Raw genomic sequence first — 19,576 nt, forward strand, 5'->3', positions numbered from 1 at the left:
GTAGAAAAAGATGTCCCAAGACACTTTTAAAAGAGCTTTCAGAGAAAATAAACTTATTTTAATATTCCACCCTGTTCCTCCAGCAAGTACAAAGAGAACAAAAACACTAATCCTACACTTCAGTACACACATACTAGTGTGGCATAAGTTACAAAGAGGATTTAATTAGCTTTCATGTGAGAAAAGGCAGGGATTTAAGGGGGAATAAAAGTAGGATGAAAGAAATGGGGAAAAAAGGGATATTTCCCACTCACCTTCTTGAATAAAATATTTTTCTTATCTTTGAATATTTGTCATCCAGTGCCTACTACTACACTCTTAGAAAGTGATGTGACTTGAAATACTTTTTATTTATATAGAAAACACAACATAGTCAAAGAAAGACAACTAAATTTCACAACACCCTGAAGGGATCATTCAAGAAACTAGTTATTTAAAGTATCTTTAGTACATATATACAATGGATTACTTAGCCATAAGAAAGAATGAAATAAACCCAATCAAAAAATGGGCGGATGATCTAAATAGACATTTCTCCGAAGAAGACATACAGATGGCCAAAAAGCACATGAAAAGATGCTCAACATCACTAATTATTAGAGAAATGCAAATTAAAACTACACTGAAGCATCACCTCACACCAGTCAGAATGGCCATCATCAAAAAATCTATGAACAATAAATGCTGGAGAGGGTGTGAAGAAAAGGGAACCCTCTCTTACACTGTTGGTGGGAATGTAAATTGGTACAGCACTATGGACAACAGTATGGAGGTTCCTTAGAAAACTAAAAATAGAGCTACCATATGATCCAGCAATCCCACTCCTGGCATATAACTGGAGAAAACCATAATTTGAAAAGATGCATGTACCCCAATGTTCACTGCAGCACTGTTTACAATAGACAGGACATGGAACCAACCTAAATGTCCATCAATAGAGGAATGGATAAAGAAAATATGGTACATATATACAATGGAATATTACTCAGCCATAAAAAAGAACGAAATAATGCCATTTGCAGCAATATGGATGGACCTAGAGATTCTCATACTGGGTGATGTAAGTCACACAGAGAAAGACAAATATCATATGATATCGCTTATATGTGGAATCTAAAATATGGCACAAATGAACTTATTTACAAAACAGAAATAGAGTCACAGATGTAGAAAACAAATTTATGGTTACCGGGGGGAAAAGGGAGGCAGGGATAAGTTGGAAGATTGGGATTGACATATACACACTACTACATATAAAATAGATAACTAATAAGGACCTAGTGTATAGCACAGGGGAGTCTACTCAATACTCTGTAATGACCTACATGGGAATACAATCTAAAAAAGAGTGGATATATGTATATGTATAACTAATACACTTTGCTGTACACCTGAAACTAACACAACATTGTACATCATCTATATTCCAATAAAAAATTTTTTTAAAAAGGCAAACAACCCAATTTTTTAAATGGGCAAAATATTTAAACAGGAACGTCATAAAAGAGAACATCCAAATGGCCAATAAGCATATGAAAATATTCTCAACATCACTATTCATCAGGGAAAGGCAAAATAATGCCATTATACCAAGTGTTAAAAAAGAAATAACAAGCCCCAAATGAGGTCACTCACCCCCCATCACAGCAAACCAAGCCAGTTTCAACCCCTCCCAGAGATGTGACCTTTAAAACAGTCCAACTGAAATTTCCTGAGAAAGACCCCTGCAGTTCTGGTCCTGGTAGAAGACCTGGCCTGAAACAATCCTTTCTTTTCATTTACTAATACCTTCTCGCTCCCTCCCTTCCTTCTACCTATAAAAACCCTCCATTTTGTACAACCCCTCCTAGTGCTGCTGATTCTTAAATTTTTGAATAAAGCCATTAGTTCTTCAAAAAATAAAAAAGAATGAAATAATGCCATTTGCAGCAACATGAATGGACCTACAGATTATCATACTAAGTGAAGTAAGTCAGACAAAGACAAATACCATATGATGTCACTTATATGTGGAATCTAAAAAGATGATACAAATGAACTTACTTACAAAACAGAAGCAGACTCACAGACTTCGAAAACAAACTTATGGTTACAAAAGGGGAAAGGTTGGGGCGGGGGGAGATAAATTAGGAGGTTGGGATTAACAGATACACACTACTATATATAAAATAGATAATCAACAAGGACTGACCTACTGTATAGCACAGGGAACTCTACTCAATATTCTGTAATGACCTATATGTAAAGAGAATCTGAAAAAGAATGGATATGTGTGTGTGTGTGTGTGTATATATATATATATATATATATATATACACATATATACACACATAAAAGAATGGATATATGTGTGTATATATATATGTATATATAGGAATCACTTTGCTGTACATCTGAAACTAACACAATGTTGCAAATTGACTATACTCCAATATAAAATAAAATTAAAATAAATAAAATGAAGTATCTTTAAAAAGTTCATACAATTATAAGAAGGGAAAAGGTTTTTTTCTTAAAGATGAATGAATTATGAACCAAATATATTAAATATATGAACTATTCAACACATTGGAAGACTCCAAGTTTCTGTTTAAATCCACAGAATTTATGTATCATTAGTTATTAGAAAGGTATCCTGTATTTTCCTAAGAAATAATGCTATACAAAAAATCTTAAGGCGGGGCTTCCCTGGTGGCGCAGTGGCTGAGAGTCCGCCTGCCGATGCAGGGGACACGGGTTCGTGCCCCGGTCCGGGAAGATCCCACATGCCGCGGAGCGGCTGGGCCCGTGAGCCATGGCCGCTGAGCCTGCGCGTCCGGAGCCTGTGCTCCACAACGGGAGAGGCCACAACAGTGAGAGGCCCGCGTACCGCAAAAAAAAAAAAAAAAAAAAATCTTAAGGCAATCCACAGAACTTACTTTGATCCAAAAGAAGTCTAAATGATCATTATGTAGTAATAGTATTAAAGAATTTTAACTATCATTTATAATAGTTTCTATAGAAAATTATGTTTGAAGTGCCAACTTAAAATGTAAGAAATAAATATCCAACTCTTGCAGGTTTGTTTTTTTGATACTGGAAAAAGGTTTCATAAGATATGTCCACTTAACACAAGAGCTGGCAATTTTATGGTACCTCGTGTGAGAAAGAAGGGACAGTTCATTGGAACTTTATTTTGAAAAACAGAACTAAAAGGCATGAACTATTTGTATTTCCCAAGCTGATCGTGACTTTTTACATCTCCACTTTCACTGTATTTGGCACACAGAGCTCAAATAATGATGGAAGATACGTAGGTAGGAGGCAAGAAGAGGAACGATACAGCTGCTTAATTAATCCTACAAATATTTATTGAGTATCTAACAAGAATTGTTCTAGGAACTTGGGAAATGCAGCTGAACAAAAAGGGCAAACAAATTTATGAAGAATTTCTGTTGCTAGTAGCAACGACTAAAGTTACAGTGACGAGATCTGAGCCAGTGCTCCTGGGTCCCATTTATTCTCTGATAATGAACAGTTTAACTCCTACTTCTATGTCTTCCTTTACCACAAAATAAACAGAAAACAAAAACAAAACAACAACAAAGAAAGAAATTCCTCCTGAGCATTTTATCAGAAATCAGAATAATGCTTCTGGGGTGAAAAATCCCCAAGGATGAACTACATATCACCAAGGATATGGACGTTTCTGCTAGAAAGCAGATTAAACTCGCTTTCATGCTCTCATATCAACTCACACTCACTAGTGCAAACTACCCAATGAAAGGCAAGACCCATGAGGACTAGAGTCTTGAGACAGCAACATGTTCTGAAGATATGGTAGACTGCAAAGGAATCAGGCAGTAACAATATACTAACACTAAAAATAAGAAACAGAAATCTAGATTTGACTTATGACTACAAGAATAGTGCACGTAAGAGAAGAATGTGTACCTTCAAATAATTAAAGGAGCTATATAATTTCACTGAAGAGTACACTACTAAATAAGGGAAAACTTTTCCCTACTTGGTATGTTACCATCAGGCTTTAATTAATTATAATCACAGTACACAATGCAGGGACACTTAAAGGGCTATCGAGGGTCATTATTTTATCTGGTAAAACCATCTTTCATAATCAAGTCAGCCACAGATTCCAGGAGATATGATGCAATTCCATGCCCAAAGGTCTTCTTAGGCTTTAAAATCAATCTTTTGTTTGAATCCTCCCTCTTCAGGCATATTCTATATGACATTAAGCAGAAGCAAAAGAACCTAAGAATCTAAGCAAAATTTAGAGGCTATTGGATTATGAAAGATTTTCTATCACCTAGTATCTTAAAAACAACTTCCTTTTAATTTCTTAAAAGCAATTTCAGTTTTAATTACAAGATTTATTTATGTCAAAAGCAAACCACTTCTTTATTGATTCAGTGGAGAACTACCACTAATCTAGGAGATATCTTTCTTTTAATATCCTATAACTCAGAGTCCACCAGTAAGTATACCTTATTGGTCAAAAAAAAATTTTTTAACACAAAATTTAAATTAAAAAATACACCAAGAAAAAAATATTAAAACAATACCATATATTATTTACTGTTTTGAGTTAGTTTATGCTCTGTTATAATTTACAAGAATTCAGAGTTAAAGTTTACAGTTGGATGTATCTTGAGAAACCTATTTAGGATGTTTCAAAAGTCTAATGAATTCTCTTTTAGAACTCGGACATTTTAACACTATACATAATATGTAATCTCCAACTCTGGGGGGAAAAATACAATTTCTACGAAACAAGTTTTCCTCCTTACAAGAATCAAAGTTGTAAGCAAACTTTTAAAGTGCTACGGGCCACTTCACATGGAATAATCCTAGGTAGCATTTATTCCACATTTGTATTCATGTTGAGATGTTTACAACCAAATTTGTACTTAATTTGTTAGGCCTCAATTTAATTTACATACCTGTACCAATGAATATTTGAAAATTTCCATTTGATACCGTCTAAGAACTTCATTTAGCCTTTGATCTGAAACAAAGAGAAGAACCAATCTGTAGTTAACTGCGTAATGTTCAACTTTTAAAAAGTAGAAATAAAGTAGATATTATTTGATACATCTAATGCAAAACTGCTAGTCGCCACTGTTGTTCAAAATAAAATGAATCATCAATCTTAACACACCATTTTAGAATTTAAAACTAGGCCATTCTATACACCTAAGCCAAATAACTACTACCAATGGGAAAAAGAACAGCTACAAAGAACTAATGTTTCTGATCCTATAAATTTTAATTCTCAGTCTCTCCTGGTTTGCTCTTCAGGTTACTGAAGTCAAAAAAATATTCTCCACATTTACTTTTTATTCCTGCTACTAGAAGTGAAAAGAGTTGGAAAGATAAGGCTAAACCATTCCTGTTTAGAAGTTAAAATCTGCTGGAATTCTCTTCCAGGACAAACCTCCACACAGAGGAGAAACTGCAGGACAAAGTATCCAAATTAAGCAGGAATGGGCAAGAGACAATGGAAAAGAAGATCCAGAAAAGCTCAGAACTCTGAGCAAGTACAAGGTAATATTTTTATTTGAAGCAAGAAAAGCAACATACAATAGAACAAAGCACCCAACAAATATACAAACCTCATTCTTTCAAGATCACGTGGAACATTTAAAACTGATAATTTGCTGACAAAAGGGTAAGTCTCTTTTAAGTTTTTGAATATTCAAGTGGGATTTATCTCAGGGATGCAAGGATTTTTCAACATTCACAAATCAATCAATGTGATACATCACATTAACAAACTGAAGAATAAAAGCCATATGTTCATCTCAATAGATGCAGAAAAATCTTTCGACAAAATTCAACAATGATTTATGATAAAAACTCTCCAGAAACCAGCCACAGAGGGAACATACCTCAACAAAATAAAGGTCATATATGACAAACCCACAGCTAACTTCATCCTGAAAGTATTTCCTCTAAGATCAGGAACAAGACAAGGTTGCCCACTTTCACCACTTTTATTCAACATAGTTTTGGAAGTCCTAGCCATGGAAATCAGAGAAGAAAAAGAAATAAAAGGAATACAAATTGGAAAAGAAGAAGTAAAACTGTCACTGTTTGCAGATGACATGATACTACACATAGAGAATCCTAAAGATGCCACCAAAAATCTACTAGAGCTAATCAATGAATTTGGTAAAGTTACAGGATACAAAATTAATATACAGAAATCTGTTGCATTTCTTTTGCATTTCTATACATTAAAAACAAAGTATCAGAAAAAGAAATTAAGTAAACAATCCCATTTACCACTGTATCAAAAAGAATAAAATACCCAGGAATAAACCTACCTAAGGAGGCAAAAAACCTGTATTCTAAAAACTATAAGGCACTGATGAAAGAAATTGAAGACACAAACATATGGAAAGATATACTGTGTTCTTGGATCGGAATAATCAATATTGTTAAAATGTCCATACTACTCAAGGCAATCTACAGATTCAGTGCAATTCCTACCAAAATACCAATGGCACTTTTCATAGACCTAGAACAAATAATTTTAAAGTTTGTACGGAAACACAAATAGCCAAAACAATCTTGAGAAAGAAGAACAGAGGTGGAGGAATCATACTCCCTGACTTCAGACTATACTACAAAGTTACAGTAACCAAAACGGTATTGTACTGGCACAAAAGCATAGATCAATGGAACAGGAGAGCCCAGAAATAAATTCATGCACTTATCGTCAATTAATCTATGACAAAGGAGGCAAGACTATGCAATGGATAAAAGACAGTTTCTTCAATAAGTGGTGCTGAGAAAACTGGACAGCTACATGTAAAAGAAGGAAATTAGAACATCTCTAACACCATATACAAAAATAAACTCAAAATGGTTTAAAGACCTAAATGTAACAGTGAAAGCCATAAAACTCCTAGAGGAAAACAAAGGCAGAACATTCTTTGACATAAATTTCAGCAATATTTTTTTGGATCCTTCTCCTCAGGCAAAGGAAATAAAACCAAAAATAAACAAATAGGACCTAACCAAACTTAAAAGCTTTGCACAGCAAAGGAAACCATCAACAAAATGAAAAGACAGCCTATTTAATGAAATATTTGCAAGTGATATGTCTGATAAGGGAATAATATCCAACATATATAAACAGCTCATACAACTCAACATCAAAAATACAAATAACCTGATTAAAAAGGGGGCATAAGTAGTGAATAGACATTTTTCCAAAGAGGAAATGTAGATGGCCAATAGGCACATGAAAAGATGTTCAACATCACTAATTATCAGGGAAATGCAAATCAAAACCACATTGAGATATCATCTCACACCTGTCAGAATGGTTATCATCAAAAAGAACATACATAACAAATGTTGGCCAGGATGTGGAGAAAAAGGAACACTTGTACACTGTTGGTGGGAATGTAAATTGGTGCAGTCACTGTTAAAAACAGTATGAACGTTTCGCAAAAAAACTAAAAATTGAACTACCATATGACCCAGCAATTCCACTCCTGGGTATATATCTTATAAAAATAAAAACACTAATTCGAAAAGATACATGCACTCCAATTCATAGCATGCATTATTTTTTAAAAAATTTTATTGGGGTATAATTGATTTACAATGTTGTGTTAGTTTCAGGTGTACATACAGCATGCATTATTAGCAATTGCCAAAATATGGAAGCAACCTAAGTGTCCATCAACAGATGAATGGATAAGGAAGATAGAATACAACTCAGCCATAAAAAGAAGGAAATTTTGCCATTTGCAGCAACATGGATGGACTTGGAGGGCATTATGCTTAGTGAAATAAGTCAGACACCAAAAGACAAATACTGCATGATATCACTTATATGTGGAATCTAAAAAAATACAACAAACTAGTGAACATAACCTAAAAGAAGCATACTCACAGATATAGAGAACAAACTAGTGGTTACCAGTGGGGAGAGTGAAGAGGGGAGGGCAATATTGGGGTAGGGGAGTAAGAGGTACAATTATTAGGTATAAGCTACAGGGGTATATTGTACAACATGGGAAATACAGCCAATACTTTATAACTATAAATAGAGTATAACCTTTAAAAATTGTGAAGCACTAAAAATTGTACACCGGTAACTTATATAACACTGCACAGCAACTATACTTCAATAAAAAAAAGAAGAAAAACTAAACATTAAAATAAATAAATAAATAAGAGTAAGTCTCAACAACTTTCAAAAGACTGAAGCTGAAGAGGAGAATATACCACTCTAAAATATGCCTCTTTGTCATAAGGACTATGTTAGGCTGGTAATTTTTAAGAAACAGCAGAATAGAAAAAGCTCTGAAAACTGAGTAGAAGTTACCATTTTGTAAAAGACATTTACATTTATAAGGGAAAACTCCATTTGTAAGCATGTCTCCCTCTCTATACCAGAAAGAGAAAGATGACTCTAAATCTCTAGAAACTCTTTATGAATAGAGAAGGTAATGACTTAAATGTGCTTAACAACTTTACTCCTGTTTACTGTGATTTTCCTGGTAATCTCTCATCTCTTCTTTTGTCTTTATCTGAAGATGTTATTTAAGATTGTAGCTTGGGCCATTTGAAGGAGTTTTTCTCAGTTTTCCTGGATCTCTAATCTATACAGAAGGTAAATATGTTATTAAACTTGTTTGTTTTTCTCCTATTAGTCTGTCTTTTACTATAGGAGGTCACAGGCAACAACCCAGAAGGGTAGAGGAAAATCATTTTTGCTCCCCTGCAAAGCCAAAGAGGGCCTATTACCTGATAATAGCACAGTTAGGCTAGAATGAAGAACCAAAAACTACAGGAAAAATCTCTATAATGTAAGAAATTACTTTTCAATAACCTATTCGTCTCAGGATGAATTACAAGACAAATTTAAAAGTATTTTGAACTCGATGATAGTGAAAATGCTATACCTCAAAACTTCTTAAAAAGGAAAAAGCCCCTGCATGGCAAAGAAAACTATTAATAAAATGAAAAGGCAACCTACTGAATGGGAGAAAATAATTGCAAATCATATATCTGAAAAGGGGAACAGATCTAAAATAAACAAAGAACTCACACAACTCAACAGCAAAAAAACAAACAACTTGATTAAAAAATGGGCAGAAGACCTGAATAGACATTTTTCCAAAGAAGACATACAGGTGGTCAGTGGACACATGAAAAGATACTCAACATCATTAATCATCAGGAAAACACAAATCAAAACCACAACAAGATATCACCTCATTCCCGTTAGAATGGCTATTATCAAAAAGACAAGAAATAACAAGTGTTGGTGAGGACGTGGAGATGGGTACTGTTTGTAGAAATATAAACTGGTGCAACTACTATGAAAAACAGTATGTAGGTTTTGGTTCCTCAAAAAACTAAAAACAGGGCCTCCCTGGTGGCGCAAGTGGTTGAGAGTCCGCCTGCCAATGCAGGGGATACGGGTTCGTGCCCCGGTCTGGGAGGATCCCATATGCCGCGGAGCGGCTGGGCCCGTGAGCCATGGCCGCTGAGCCTGCGCGTCCGGAGCCTGCGCGTCCGGAGCCTGTGCTCCGCAACGGGGGAGGCCACAACAGTGAGAGGCCCGCATACCGCAAAAAAAAAAAAAAAAAAAAAAAAACTAAAAACATAATTCACATGACCCACCAATTCCACTTCTGAGTATTTATCTAAAGAAAATTAAAACACTAATTTGAAAAGATATGCACCCCCATGTTCACTGCAGCATTATTTATAATAGCCAAGATATGGAAACAACCTAAACATCCATTGTTGGATGAGTAGATAAAGAAATTGTGGTATATATACAATGGAATGTTACTCAGCCATAAAAAAAGAATGAAATCTTGCCATTTGTGACAATATGGGTGGACCCCGAGAGCATGATGCTAAGTGAAATAAGTAACAGAGAAAGACAAATATCATATGAAAAGAGAGAAACCAAGGTCACTGATACAGGGAACAGATTGGTGGTTTCAAGAAGTGGAGGATGGGGGCAGGGAGAGGCAGGGAAAAATGGATGAACTGGTTCTTTTTTTTAAAAAATAAATTGAATAAATCTTTTAAAAAGAAAAAAGATATGAAACATTCTTGAAAGCAATGAAAGAAAAATAAATCAATTGAAATATATTCCTCCTTGCTCATCATCAAAAGCCACAATATTATTAAGATGTCAATTCTTCTTAAATTGATTTAAAGATCCAGTACAATTCCAATAAAAGCCATTTTGTAGATAAGGACAAACTTGTTTTAAACATTGCATTGAGTAGTCTAGACAACACTGATGAAGAAGAAGTTGATGAACTCACACTTCCCAATTTCAAGATTTACTAGAAAGCTAAAATAATCAAGAGAGCATGGTATTTGAAACAAACAGACACAAAGACAGACAGAACAGACAGAGTCCACTAGTACCCTATGCAAATTCAGACAACTTGACCTTGGTCAAAGGAATAAAGGCACATTAATACAGAAAGTACAGACTTTTAGTCTTTAGTCATCATCAACAAATGATGAAAGTACAAATCGATGACCATAAGAAAATAAAGACACAAACTCTGCACCTTAGACATAAATTCATTCAAAATCATTCATTGTCTTAAATACAGAGTACAGAACTATAAAAATTATAGTGGAAAACTTGGGAGAAAATCCACATGAGTTCTAGTTTTGATAATTAGTTTTCATATCCAACACAAAAAGCACAATCCATGAAAGAAAAAATATTGATAATGTGGACTTTATTAAACTATTTACTCTATGAAGGACAATGTTCAAAGAATGGAAAGACAAGCCCCTGACTACGAGAATATATTTTCAAAACACATAACTGAAGAAAGATTTGCATGCAAAATATTCAAAGAACTAGAAAAAATCCACAATAAGAAAAACATACCAAATTAAAACAAATATGGCAATATGAGTAGACACCTTACAGGATAATATATACAGATGGGAAATAAGCATGAATAAGTTGATCAACATTGGGAAATCATTGGAAAATGATAAGCATTGTGCATTGGGGAAAAGCAAATTAAAATAATGAAATATAGGGACATATGTATACATATGGCTGATTCACTTTGGTGTGTAACACAAACTAACACAGCGTTGTGAAGCAATTATACTCCAATAAAGATCTATTTAAAAAAAATAACAATGAGATGCCCTACCCATAAAACTAAGATAAAAAATATAATAAAATACAGGTGGAAATGCAAGAAGAATAGATAATACTGGGCTTCCCTGGTGGCGCAGTGGTTGAGAGTCTGCCTGCCGATGCAGGGGACACGGGTTCGTGCCCCTGTCCGGGAAGATCCCACATGCTGTGGACCGGCTGGGCCCGTGAGCCATGGCCGCTGAGCCTGCGCGTGCGGAGCCTGTGCTCCGCAACGGGAGAGGCCACAACAGTGAGAGGCCCGCGTACCGCAAAAAAAAAAAAAAAAAAAAAAAAAAAAAAAAAAAAGGATAGCTAATATTTTGTGAAAGAAGAACCGGGGCAGGGGGACTTGTTCTACCAGCTATCAAGATTTATCATAAAACTATAGGCATTTAGACTCTGTGATAGTCATATAAGGATAAAATTGACCAATGGAAGAGAATCCAGGATCCAGAAGTATACCCATGTATATATGAGCACTTGAATTGTGATCAAAGGGGCACTCCAGAGCAGTGAGGGGAGAAGGACAATCTTTTTGTAAGTGGTTCTAGGTCAGCTGGATATGCTCATGGAAAAGAAGAAAACGTCACCCATAAAAATCAATTTTATGTGAAATGAAGATCTGTGAATGCCAAAACAATAAATTCTAAAAGAGAAAAAAAAAAGGTCTTTATAGCCTTATGATAGGGAAAGATTTTTTTAATCAAAACACAAATAGCACTAATCATAAAAGAAAAAATGACAAACTGGACTACATTAAAATTAAGAACTTCTGTTCATCAAAAAGAGACTGTTAAGAGAGTAAAAATGCAAGCCACAAACATGGAGAAGATATTTCCAACACCTATAACTGACAAAGGGCTTATTTCTAGAATATACAAAGAACTTCTATCAGTTAAAAGGCAGGCAATCCTATAAACAAAGTGGTAAAAAGACTTAATTAGTATTTCACAAAAAGGTTATCCAGGTGCCCAAAAAACATAGAAAAGCTGTCAACCTCATTAGACACCAGGATAACACAAATTAAAATTACAATAAAATAAAAAGCTAAAACTAAAAGACAAATGCTGGTGACAACATGGAATAAAGAAAACTCCCATACACTGCTGGTGGGAGTGTAAATTAGTAGAATTTTAAACACACATTTAATTCCTAGGAATATACCCAACCAAAATGTGTGCACTTGAGCTCCAAGGGCCATGACAAAAAATGTTGGTAACAGCATTATTCTCAATGGTCCCCAAACTGGAAACAACTGCAAGTAACTATCAAAAGAAGAATAGATAAAAGTGATAAATTTATAAACTAGAATATTCTATAGCAATGAAAATGAACGTACTACATCTACATGCAAGAGTATGAATAAATCTCAAAAACATAATATTAAATAAAAGAAGCCAAACACAGAAGGACGCATGGTTTACAATTCCATTTATATAACTTTCAAACACAGGCAAAACAGTTTTTACAGTGTAAAATTAAAGATATTAGTTATATTTGATTATCTTTGGGGAGGAGGACATGGGTATGATCACAAGAGGGCTTCTGGGGTGCTAGCAATGTTCTATTTGTTGACCTGGGTTATGGTTATATGAGTTTTGAGCTTTGTAATAATTCTCTTAGCTTTATATTTGTTTTCTCTACTTTCTGCATGTTACACATTAGCAAATATACATATATATGCACATATATATTAACTATATATACAAATAAATAAATATAAAATTACACAGACAAAATGTATACATTCTACACTGTTAACGTCAGATAACAGTTTCTTCCTTGAAAGCACACATAATTTGGTGGAGAAATATGACATATATGTGATTCTGATAAAGGAATAATTATAAAGTATTAATAATTTAAATCATTTTTAACTTTGAGTTTAAAAGGAATTATTCCTTTTTTTATTGTTACCCTCAGAACTTTTAAGAGAGTTACCTGACACATAGCACTAAAATTAGGATCTAGTTTCTGCTTATTACTCTTCTCTCACAGTCTCAAAAGGAGGTTGCAATAAGACCAGGGATATAATAATTCCAGTACAAACTATTTCTTTTTTTTCCTGATAGGGTTTTAAATAAGAAAAAACACTAAATCTGATGTCTCAGTAAATAAAATAGGTTAAGAAGTCAATTGTGTATTAATGAGAGAAAACAATCTTCATAGACTGACTTTAATCTGGACGAAAATTTACTATAACTTAAATCTACCATTTCCTTCATTGAACAAGCACTTATCTCATTGTTTAATTTGCATTTTCTGGATTATTCATGAGATTGACATTTTCATGTTTTTAGTAGCTCTTCAGGTTTTATTTTTTGTAAATGACCTATCATATTCTTTACCATTTTTCTATTAGTGTGAATGTATTTTTGTTTGTGAAAACTTTTTAAATTGTGAATGGTAATCAACTCTTCGTTATATTTATTATAAATATATTCTCCTTTCTTGTGGCTGGGCTAGTCATTATATTGATGGTGTTTCTTGTGATATCCAAGTTTTTATTTCTAATGTTGTCTATTGATATATATTTTCCTTTCAGTCAAAAATGTTTGTCTCTTTAAGAAATCTTCTATGACCCTGAGATCAAAAAGACACCCTCTTAAATTTTTTTCTGAAAGTTTAAAGATAATTTATTCCTTCAATCAATCTGGAGATAATTTTTCTATATGGTGTGAGAAAGATATCTTTATTATTTTTTCTCTCCCATTTGGATACCCAATTGTCGTAGCACCATTTGTTGAACAGCCTATCCTTTCCCACTGATTTGTGTTGCCTGTTCTTTCAGATAACAAATGTCTGGAGATGTATGTGTTTGTTTCTGTGCTAACTGATCTATGTACTTATCTTTCTGCCAATATAATATTGATTTAATAATTGGATATTTATAATCAGTCTTAATAGCTGGTAAAATAAAATTTCCCACCTTGATGCTCTTTAAAACTCTTTTGGCTACTCCTAGCTCATCAACATAGATTTTAGAACCATGTTTTCAAATCTAGGTTTGGGATTGCATTGAATCTACCCATTAATTTGTGGGGAAATTGACATGTTTACTATATTGGGTGCTCTAATCCATAAATTTGATATGTTGCTCCATTAATCTAGTTCTTCTCTTATGTACTGAATAATTTTCTAATGCTAACTACCCTTCCACTGGTGGGATGAACCCAGTATGAAGATGATTGTATGTCTATTATATATCTATGCACACACAAACACACACATGAACTTATATTCATTGATGGATTCAATTTATTAATATTTTATTTAGGATTTTAGTTTCTGTGTGCATAAGTAAAACATGCCTATAATTTTCTCTCATGCAAGTGTCTTTGCTGGGTGGTAAAGAAGATAGATACTGGGTTCAAACTAGACTGCCTGGGTTCAGATCCCAGCCCAATTACCTATTAGTTATGAGATAACCTTGAAACTGTGGTGGCACTTATCCAGGAGGTTTTTATCTATGGTTATTGAACAGATGGGTATGAGAACTGTAAAATCAAACTCAGGATAAGGTATTACCAGGCATGTGTGACAGAAAAGCAGGGGCATAATCACATTAAGATTACTTACAAGAGAACAGATGAACCAATGGGAAACTGTTACAGCCTATGTAAGGAAGTAGTAAAAACAAACTGGGAAGGAGTTAAGGAAATGGAAGAAAATGAAGGGTTCAAAGAATAGAGGTCTCAATGAGGTCAAAGAAAAGTTATAGTGGGAGTAAGATATTTGTGTTTAAGATTTCAAAAGTTGGGCAAATTTAATAGGACTTCTGCTTATGCTCAAGATAAAGTAAAATGGTCCACTTTCCCACCTGACACACCAAAAAAAACAAACAAATGAAACAATGGTTTTCCAGGCAAACACACATCAGACACTGATAATGACAGACACAAAACAAATGAAGTGAGCCCTGTGATTGTCCCACCTTACTGACTTGAGCAACATTTCTGGCCACAGGAAAAGGAGGGAAAATGCAGGCAGAGATCAGCAAATCCTCTGAGCTAAGGAAATGAAGCTGAGACTCAGTGGAAACCAAGTAAACTAGAGTTGGCAGGACAATCAATAGGAGAGAAAGCTGTACAGAGACAGAACTCCATATATATAAGATCTGGGAAGGGTCTGTCTTGCATAAACAAAAGAGTACTAACCCTTTATTAAAGCAATTGAATTTACAGTTTGAAATACTTCCCACAAAGAAAGCTCTAGATCCAGTTGGCTTCACTGGTAAATTCTACCAAACATTTAAGGAAGAAATAATACCAATTCTACACAAAGGTCTTCCAGAAAACTGAAGAGGACAAAATATTTTCCAAGTAATTCTGAGGCCAGCATTACTTGATACCAAAACCAGACAAAGACATTAGAAAAAACATTTTTTTTTAAAGGCTTCATGGGACTTCCCTGGTGGTCCAGTGGGTAAGACTCTGGGCTCCCAAGGCAGGGGGCCCAGGTTCGATCCCCGGTTGGGGAACTAAGAGTCCACATGCTATGGCGCAGCCAAAAAATTTTTTTTAAAAAGGTGTTATGTACGCAGATGTTAAGATTTTAAATAAACTTTTTAGATAATCAAATTCAACAATGTATAAAAAAGATAATACATTAGGACTAAGAAGAGTTTATCTCAAAAAGGCAGGTTTAACATTGAAAAGTAATCTATATAAATCACCCTATTAAAAAACTAAAAATGGAAAAAACATCTGATCATCTCAATAAATGCAGAAAAAGCATTTGGAAAAATAATCCAACACTCATTCTGATAAAAACTCTCAGAAAACTGGGAATAGAAATGAACATCCTCAACCTAATAAGAACATCTATGAAAAAACTACAGTTAGCATCATATTTAATTTTGAAAAACAGATGCTTTCTCCCTAAAATCAGCAACAACACAAGGATGTCCACTCCAACCATTTCCATTCAACAATGTACTCAAGGTTCTAGCCAGTGCAATAAAGCAAGAAAATGAAATGAAAGGCATCCAAAGTGGAAAGGAAGAAGTAAAACCATCTTCATTTACAGATGAAAAGATTGTCAATGCAGAAAACCTGATGGACTCTATAAAAAACCTACTACAACAAGTGAGCTTTGAAAGATGGTAGTGTAAAATAAAATACACACACACACACACACACACACGCACAAAAAGTATTTCTATATACTAGCAATGATAATTCAGAAATTGAAAGTAAAAGAATAATACCATTTACAATGGTATCAAAAACAGCAATACATAGGGATAAATCTGACAAAATATGTGCAAAACCTATATACTAAAAATTATAAAATATTACTAAGAAAAAATTAAAGAAGAGCTATATCAATGGAGAGATATATTTTTTCATTTGTCAGAGGACTCAATATCATTAAATGAATCTACACAAATTGATCAAAGTCAATACAATGCCTATCAAAATCCCAGCACCTTTTTTTGTAGAAATTGACAACCTGATTCTCAAATGTATATGGAAGTGCAAAGGACCTATGATAGTCAAAACAACTGTGAAAAAGAACAAATCTGAAAGGCCAACACTATCTGACTTACTATAAAACTGTAATAATCAAGAGAGTGGGATACTGGTTTCCAGATAATCAACGGAACAGAACAAAACAGAAATGGATCTACACAAATATGTACAACTGATTTTTAACAAAGATGCAAAGGTAATTTAATGGAGAAAGGATAGTCTTTTTAAAAGGGCATCCATATACAAAAAAAATGAAGCTTGACCTTTACCTTACATCTTGTACAAAATTTAACTCAAAATGTTTCATAGATTTGAATGTAAAACCTAAAACTACAAAACTTCTGGAAGACCACATAGAAGATAATCTTTGTAGCCTTGAGTAAGGCAAAGATTTCTTAGATATGACACAACCAAAAAAATAAATAAATATCTGTTAAAAAAAAAAAAAGATATGACACAACCATAAAAGAACAAATTGATGAACTGAACTTCATCAAAATTAAAAACTTTTGCTCTGTGAAACACACTCTTAAGAGAATGAAAACAAAGGAAAAAAAAAAGGATCCATCCCTACTGGTTATAACACCCACTAGAAGAATGAATTCTTCATTCCTTAGTTTGATATACAAGTCCCTCTTTTTTTTTTTTTTTTAAGCAGAGGAAACACAATTACTTTTTTTTCTTTTTAACATCATTACTGGAGTACAAATGCTTTACAATGGTGTGTTAGTTTCTGCTTTATAACAAAGTGAATCAGCTACACATATACATATGTTACCATATCTCTTCCCTCTTGCACCCATCCTCTCGCCCCCATCCCACCACTCTAGGTGGTCACAAAGCACAAAGCTGATCTCCCTGTGTTATGCAGCTGCTTCCCACTAGCTATCTATTTTACTTTTGGAAGTGTATATATGTCCATGCTACTCCCTAACTTTGTCACAGCTTACCCTTCCCCCTCCCCATATCCTCAAGTCCATTCTCTAGTAGGTCTGTGTCTTTATTCCCGTCTTGCCCATAGATTCTTCATGACCTTCTTTTTTTAGATTCCATACATATGTGTGACCATACAGTATTTGTTTTTCTCTTTCTGACTTACTTCACTCTGTATGACAGACTCTAGGTCCACCCACCTCACTACAAATAACTCAATTTTGTTTCTTTTTATGGCTGAGTAATATTCCATTGTATATATGTGCCACGTCTTCTTTATCCATTCATCTGTTGATGGACACTTAGGTTGCTTCCATTTCCTGGCTATTGTAAACAGAGATGCAATGAACATTTTGGTACATGAATCTTTTTGAATTATGGTTTTCTCAGGGTATATGCCCAGTAGTAGAATTACTGGGTCATGTGGTAGCTCTATTTTTAATTTTTTAAGAAACCTTCATGCTGCTCTCCACAGTGGCTGTATCAATTTACATTCCCACCAACAGTGCAAGAGGGTTCCCTTTTCTCCACACCCTCTCCAGCATTTATTGCTTGTAGATTTTTTGATGATGGCCATTCTGACTGGTGTGAGATGATACCTCATTGTAGTTTTGATTTGCATTTCTCTAATGATTAATGATGCTGAGCATTCTTTCATGTGTTTGTTGGCAATCTGTATATCTTCTTTGGGGAAATGTCTCTTTAGGTCTTCTGCCCATTTTTGGATTGGGTTGTTTGTTTTTTTGATATTGAGCTGCATGAGTTGCTTGTAAATTTTGGAGATTAATCGTTTGTCAGTTGCTTCATTTGCAAATATATTCTCCCATTCTGAGGGTTGTTTTTTCGTCTTGTTTATGGTTTCCTTTGCTGTGGAAAAGCTTTTAGGTTTCATTAGGTCGCATTTGTTTATTTTTGTTTTTATTTACATTTCTCTAGGAGGTGGGTCAAAAAGGATCTTGCTGTGATGTATGTCATAAAGTGTTCTGCCTATGTTTTCCTATAAGAGTTTTATAGTGTTTGGCCTTACATTTAGGTTTTTAATCCATTTTGAGGTTATTTTTGTGTATGGTGTTAGGGAGTGTTCTAATTTCATACTTTTACATGTACCTGTCCAGTTTTCCCAGCACTACTTACAGAAATACACAGGATCATGAGAGATTACTACAAGCAATGATATGCCAATAAAATGGACAACCTGGAAGAAATGGACAAATTCTTAGAAATGCACAACCTGCCAAGACTGAATCAGGAAGAAATAGAAAATATGAACAGACCAATTACAAGCACTGAAATTGAAATTGTGATTTAAAATCTTCCAACAAACAAAAGCCCAGGACCAGATGGCTTCACAGGTGAATTCTATCAAACATTTAGAGAACAGCTTAAACCTATCCTTCTCAAACTCTTCCAAAACACAGCAGAGGGAGGAACACTCCCAAACTCATTCTACGAGGCCACCATCACCCTGATGCCAAAACCAGACAAAGACGTCACAAAGAAAAAAAACTACAGACCAATATCGCCGATGAACACAGATGCAAAAATCCTCAACAAAATACTAGCAAACAGAATCCAACAGCACATTAAAAGGATCATACACCATGATCAAGTGGGGTTTATTCCAGGAATGCAAGGATTCTTCAATATACGCAAATCAACCAACATGATACACCATATTAACAAATTGAAGGAGAAAAACCATATGATCATCTCAATAGATGCAGAGAAAGCTTTCGACAAAATTCAACACCCATTTATGATAAAAAACACTCCAGAAAGTAGGCATAGAGGGAACTTTCCTCAACATAATAAAGGCCATATATGACAAACCCACAGACAACATCGCCCTCATTGTGAAAAACTGAAATCATTTCCACTAAGATCAAGAACACGACAACGGTGCCCACTCACACCACTATTATTCAACATAGTTTTGGAAGTTTTAGCCACAGCAATCAGAGAAGAAAAGGAAATAAAAGGAATCCAAATCAGAAAAGAAGAAGTA

At 34.4% G+C, this 19,576-nt stretch overlaps 1 protein-coding gene across 4 annotated transcripts in view; it reads right to left on the reverse strand.

Moving 5' to 3' along the window:
• SCLT1 (sodium channel and clathrin linker 1) overlaps nucleotides 1-19,576 on the reverse strand; it is a 285,252-nt gene that overhangs the window by 254,729 nt on the left and 10,947 nt on the right. For all 4 annotated transcript variants that reach the window (XM_060105958.1, XM_060105954.1, XM_060105951.1 and 1 more), the window contains exon 2: nucleotides 4,944-5,008. In XM_060105958.1, the coding sequence (XP_059961941.1) occupies nucleotides 4,944-4,973 (30 nt within the window). In that variant the 5' untranslated portion in view covers nucleotides 4,974-5,008. The remainder of the gene's footprint in view (nucleotides 1-4,943; nucleotides 5,009-19,576) is intronic.

This window comes from Mesoplodon densirostris, chromosome 1 (genome assembly GCF_025265405.1).
Source record: "Mesoplodon densirostris isolate mMesDen1 chromosome 1, mMesDen1 primary haplotype, whole genome shotgun sequence".
Taxonomy (NCBI): Eukaryota; Metazoa; Chordata; class Mammalia; order Artiodactyla; family Ziphiidae; genus Mesoplodon; species Mesoplodon densirostris.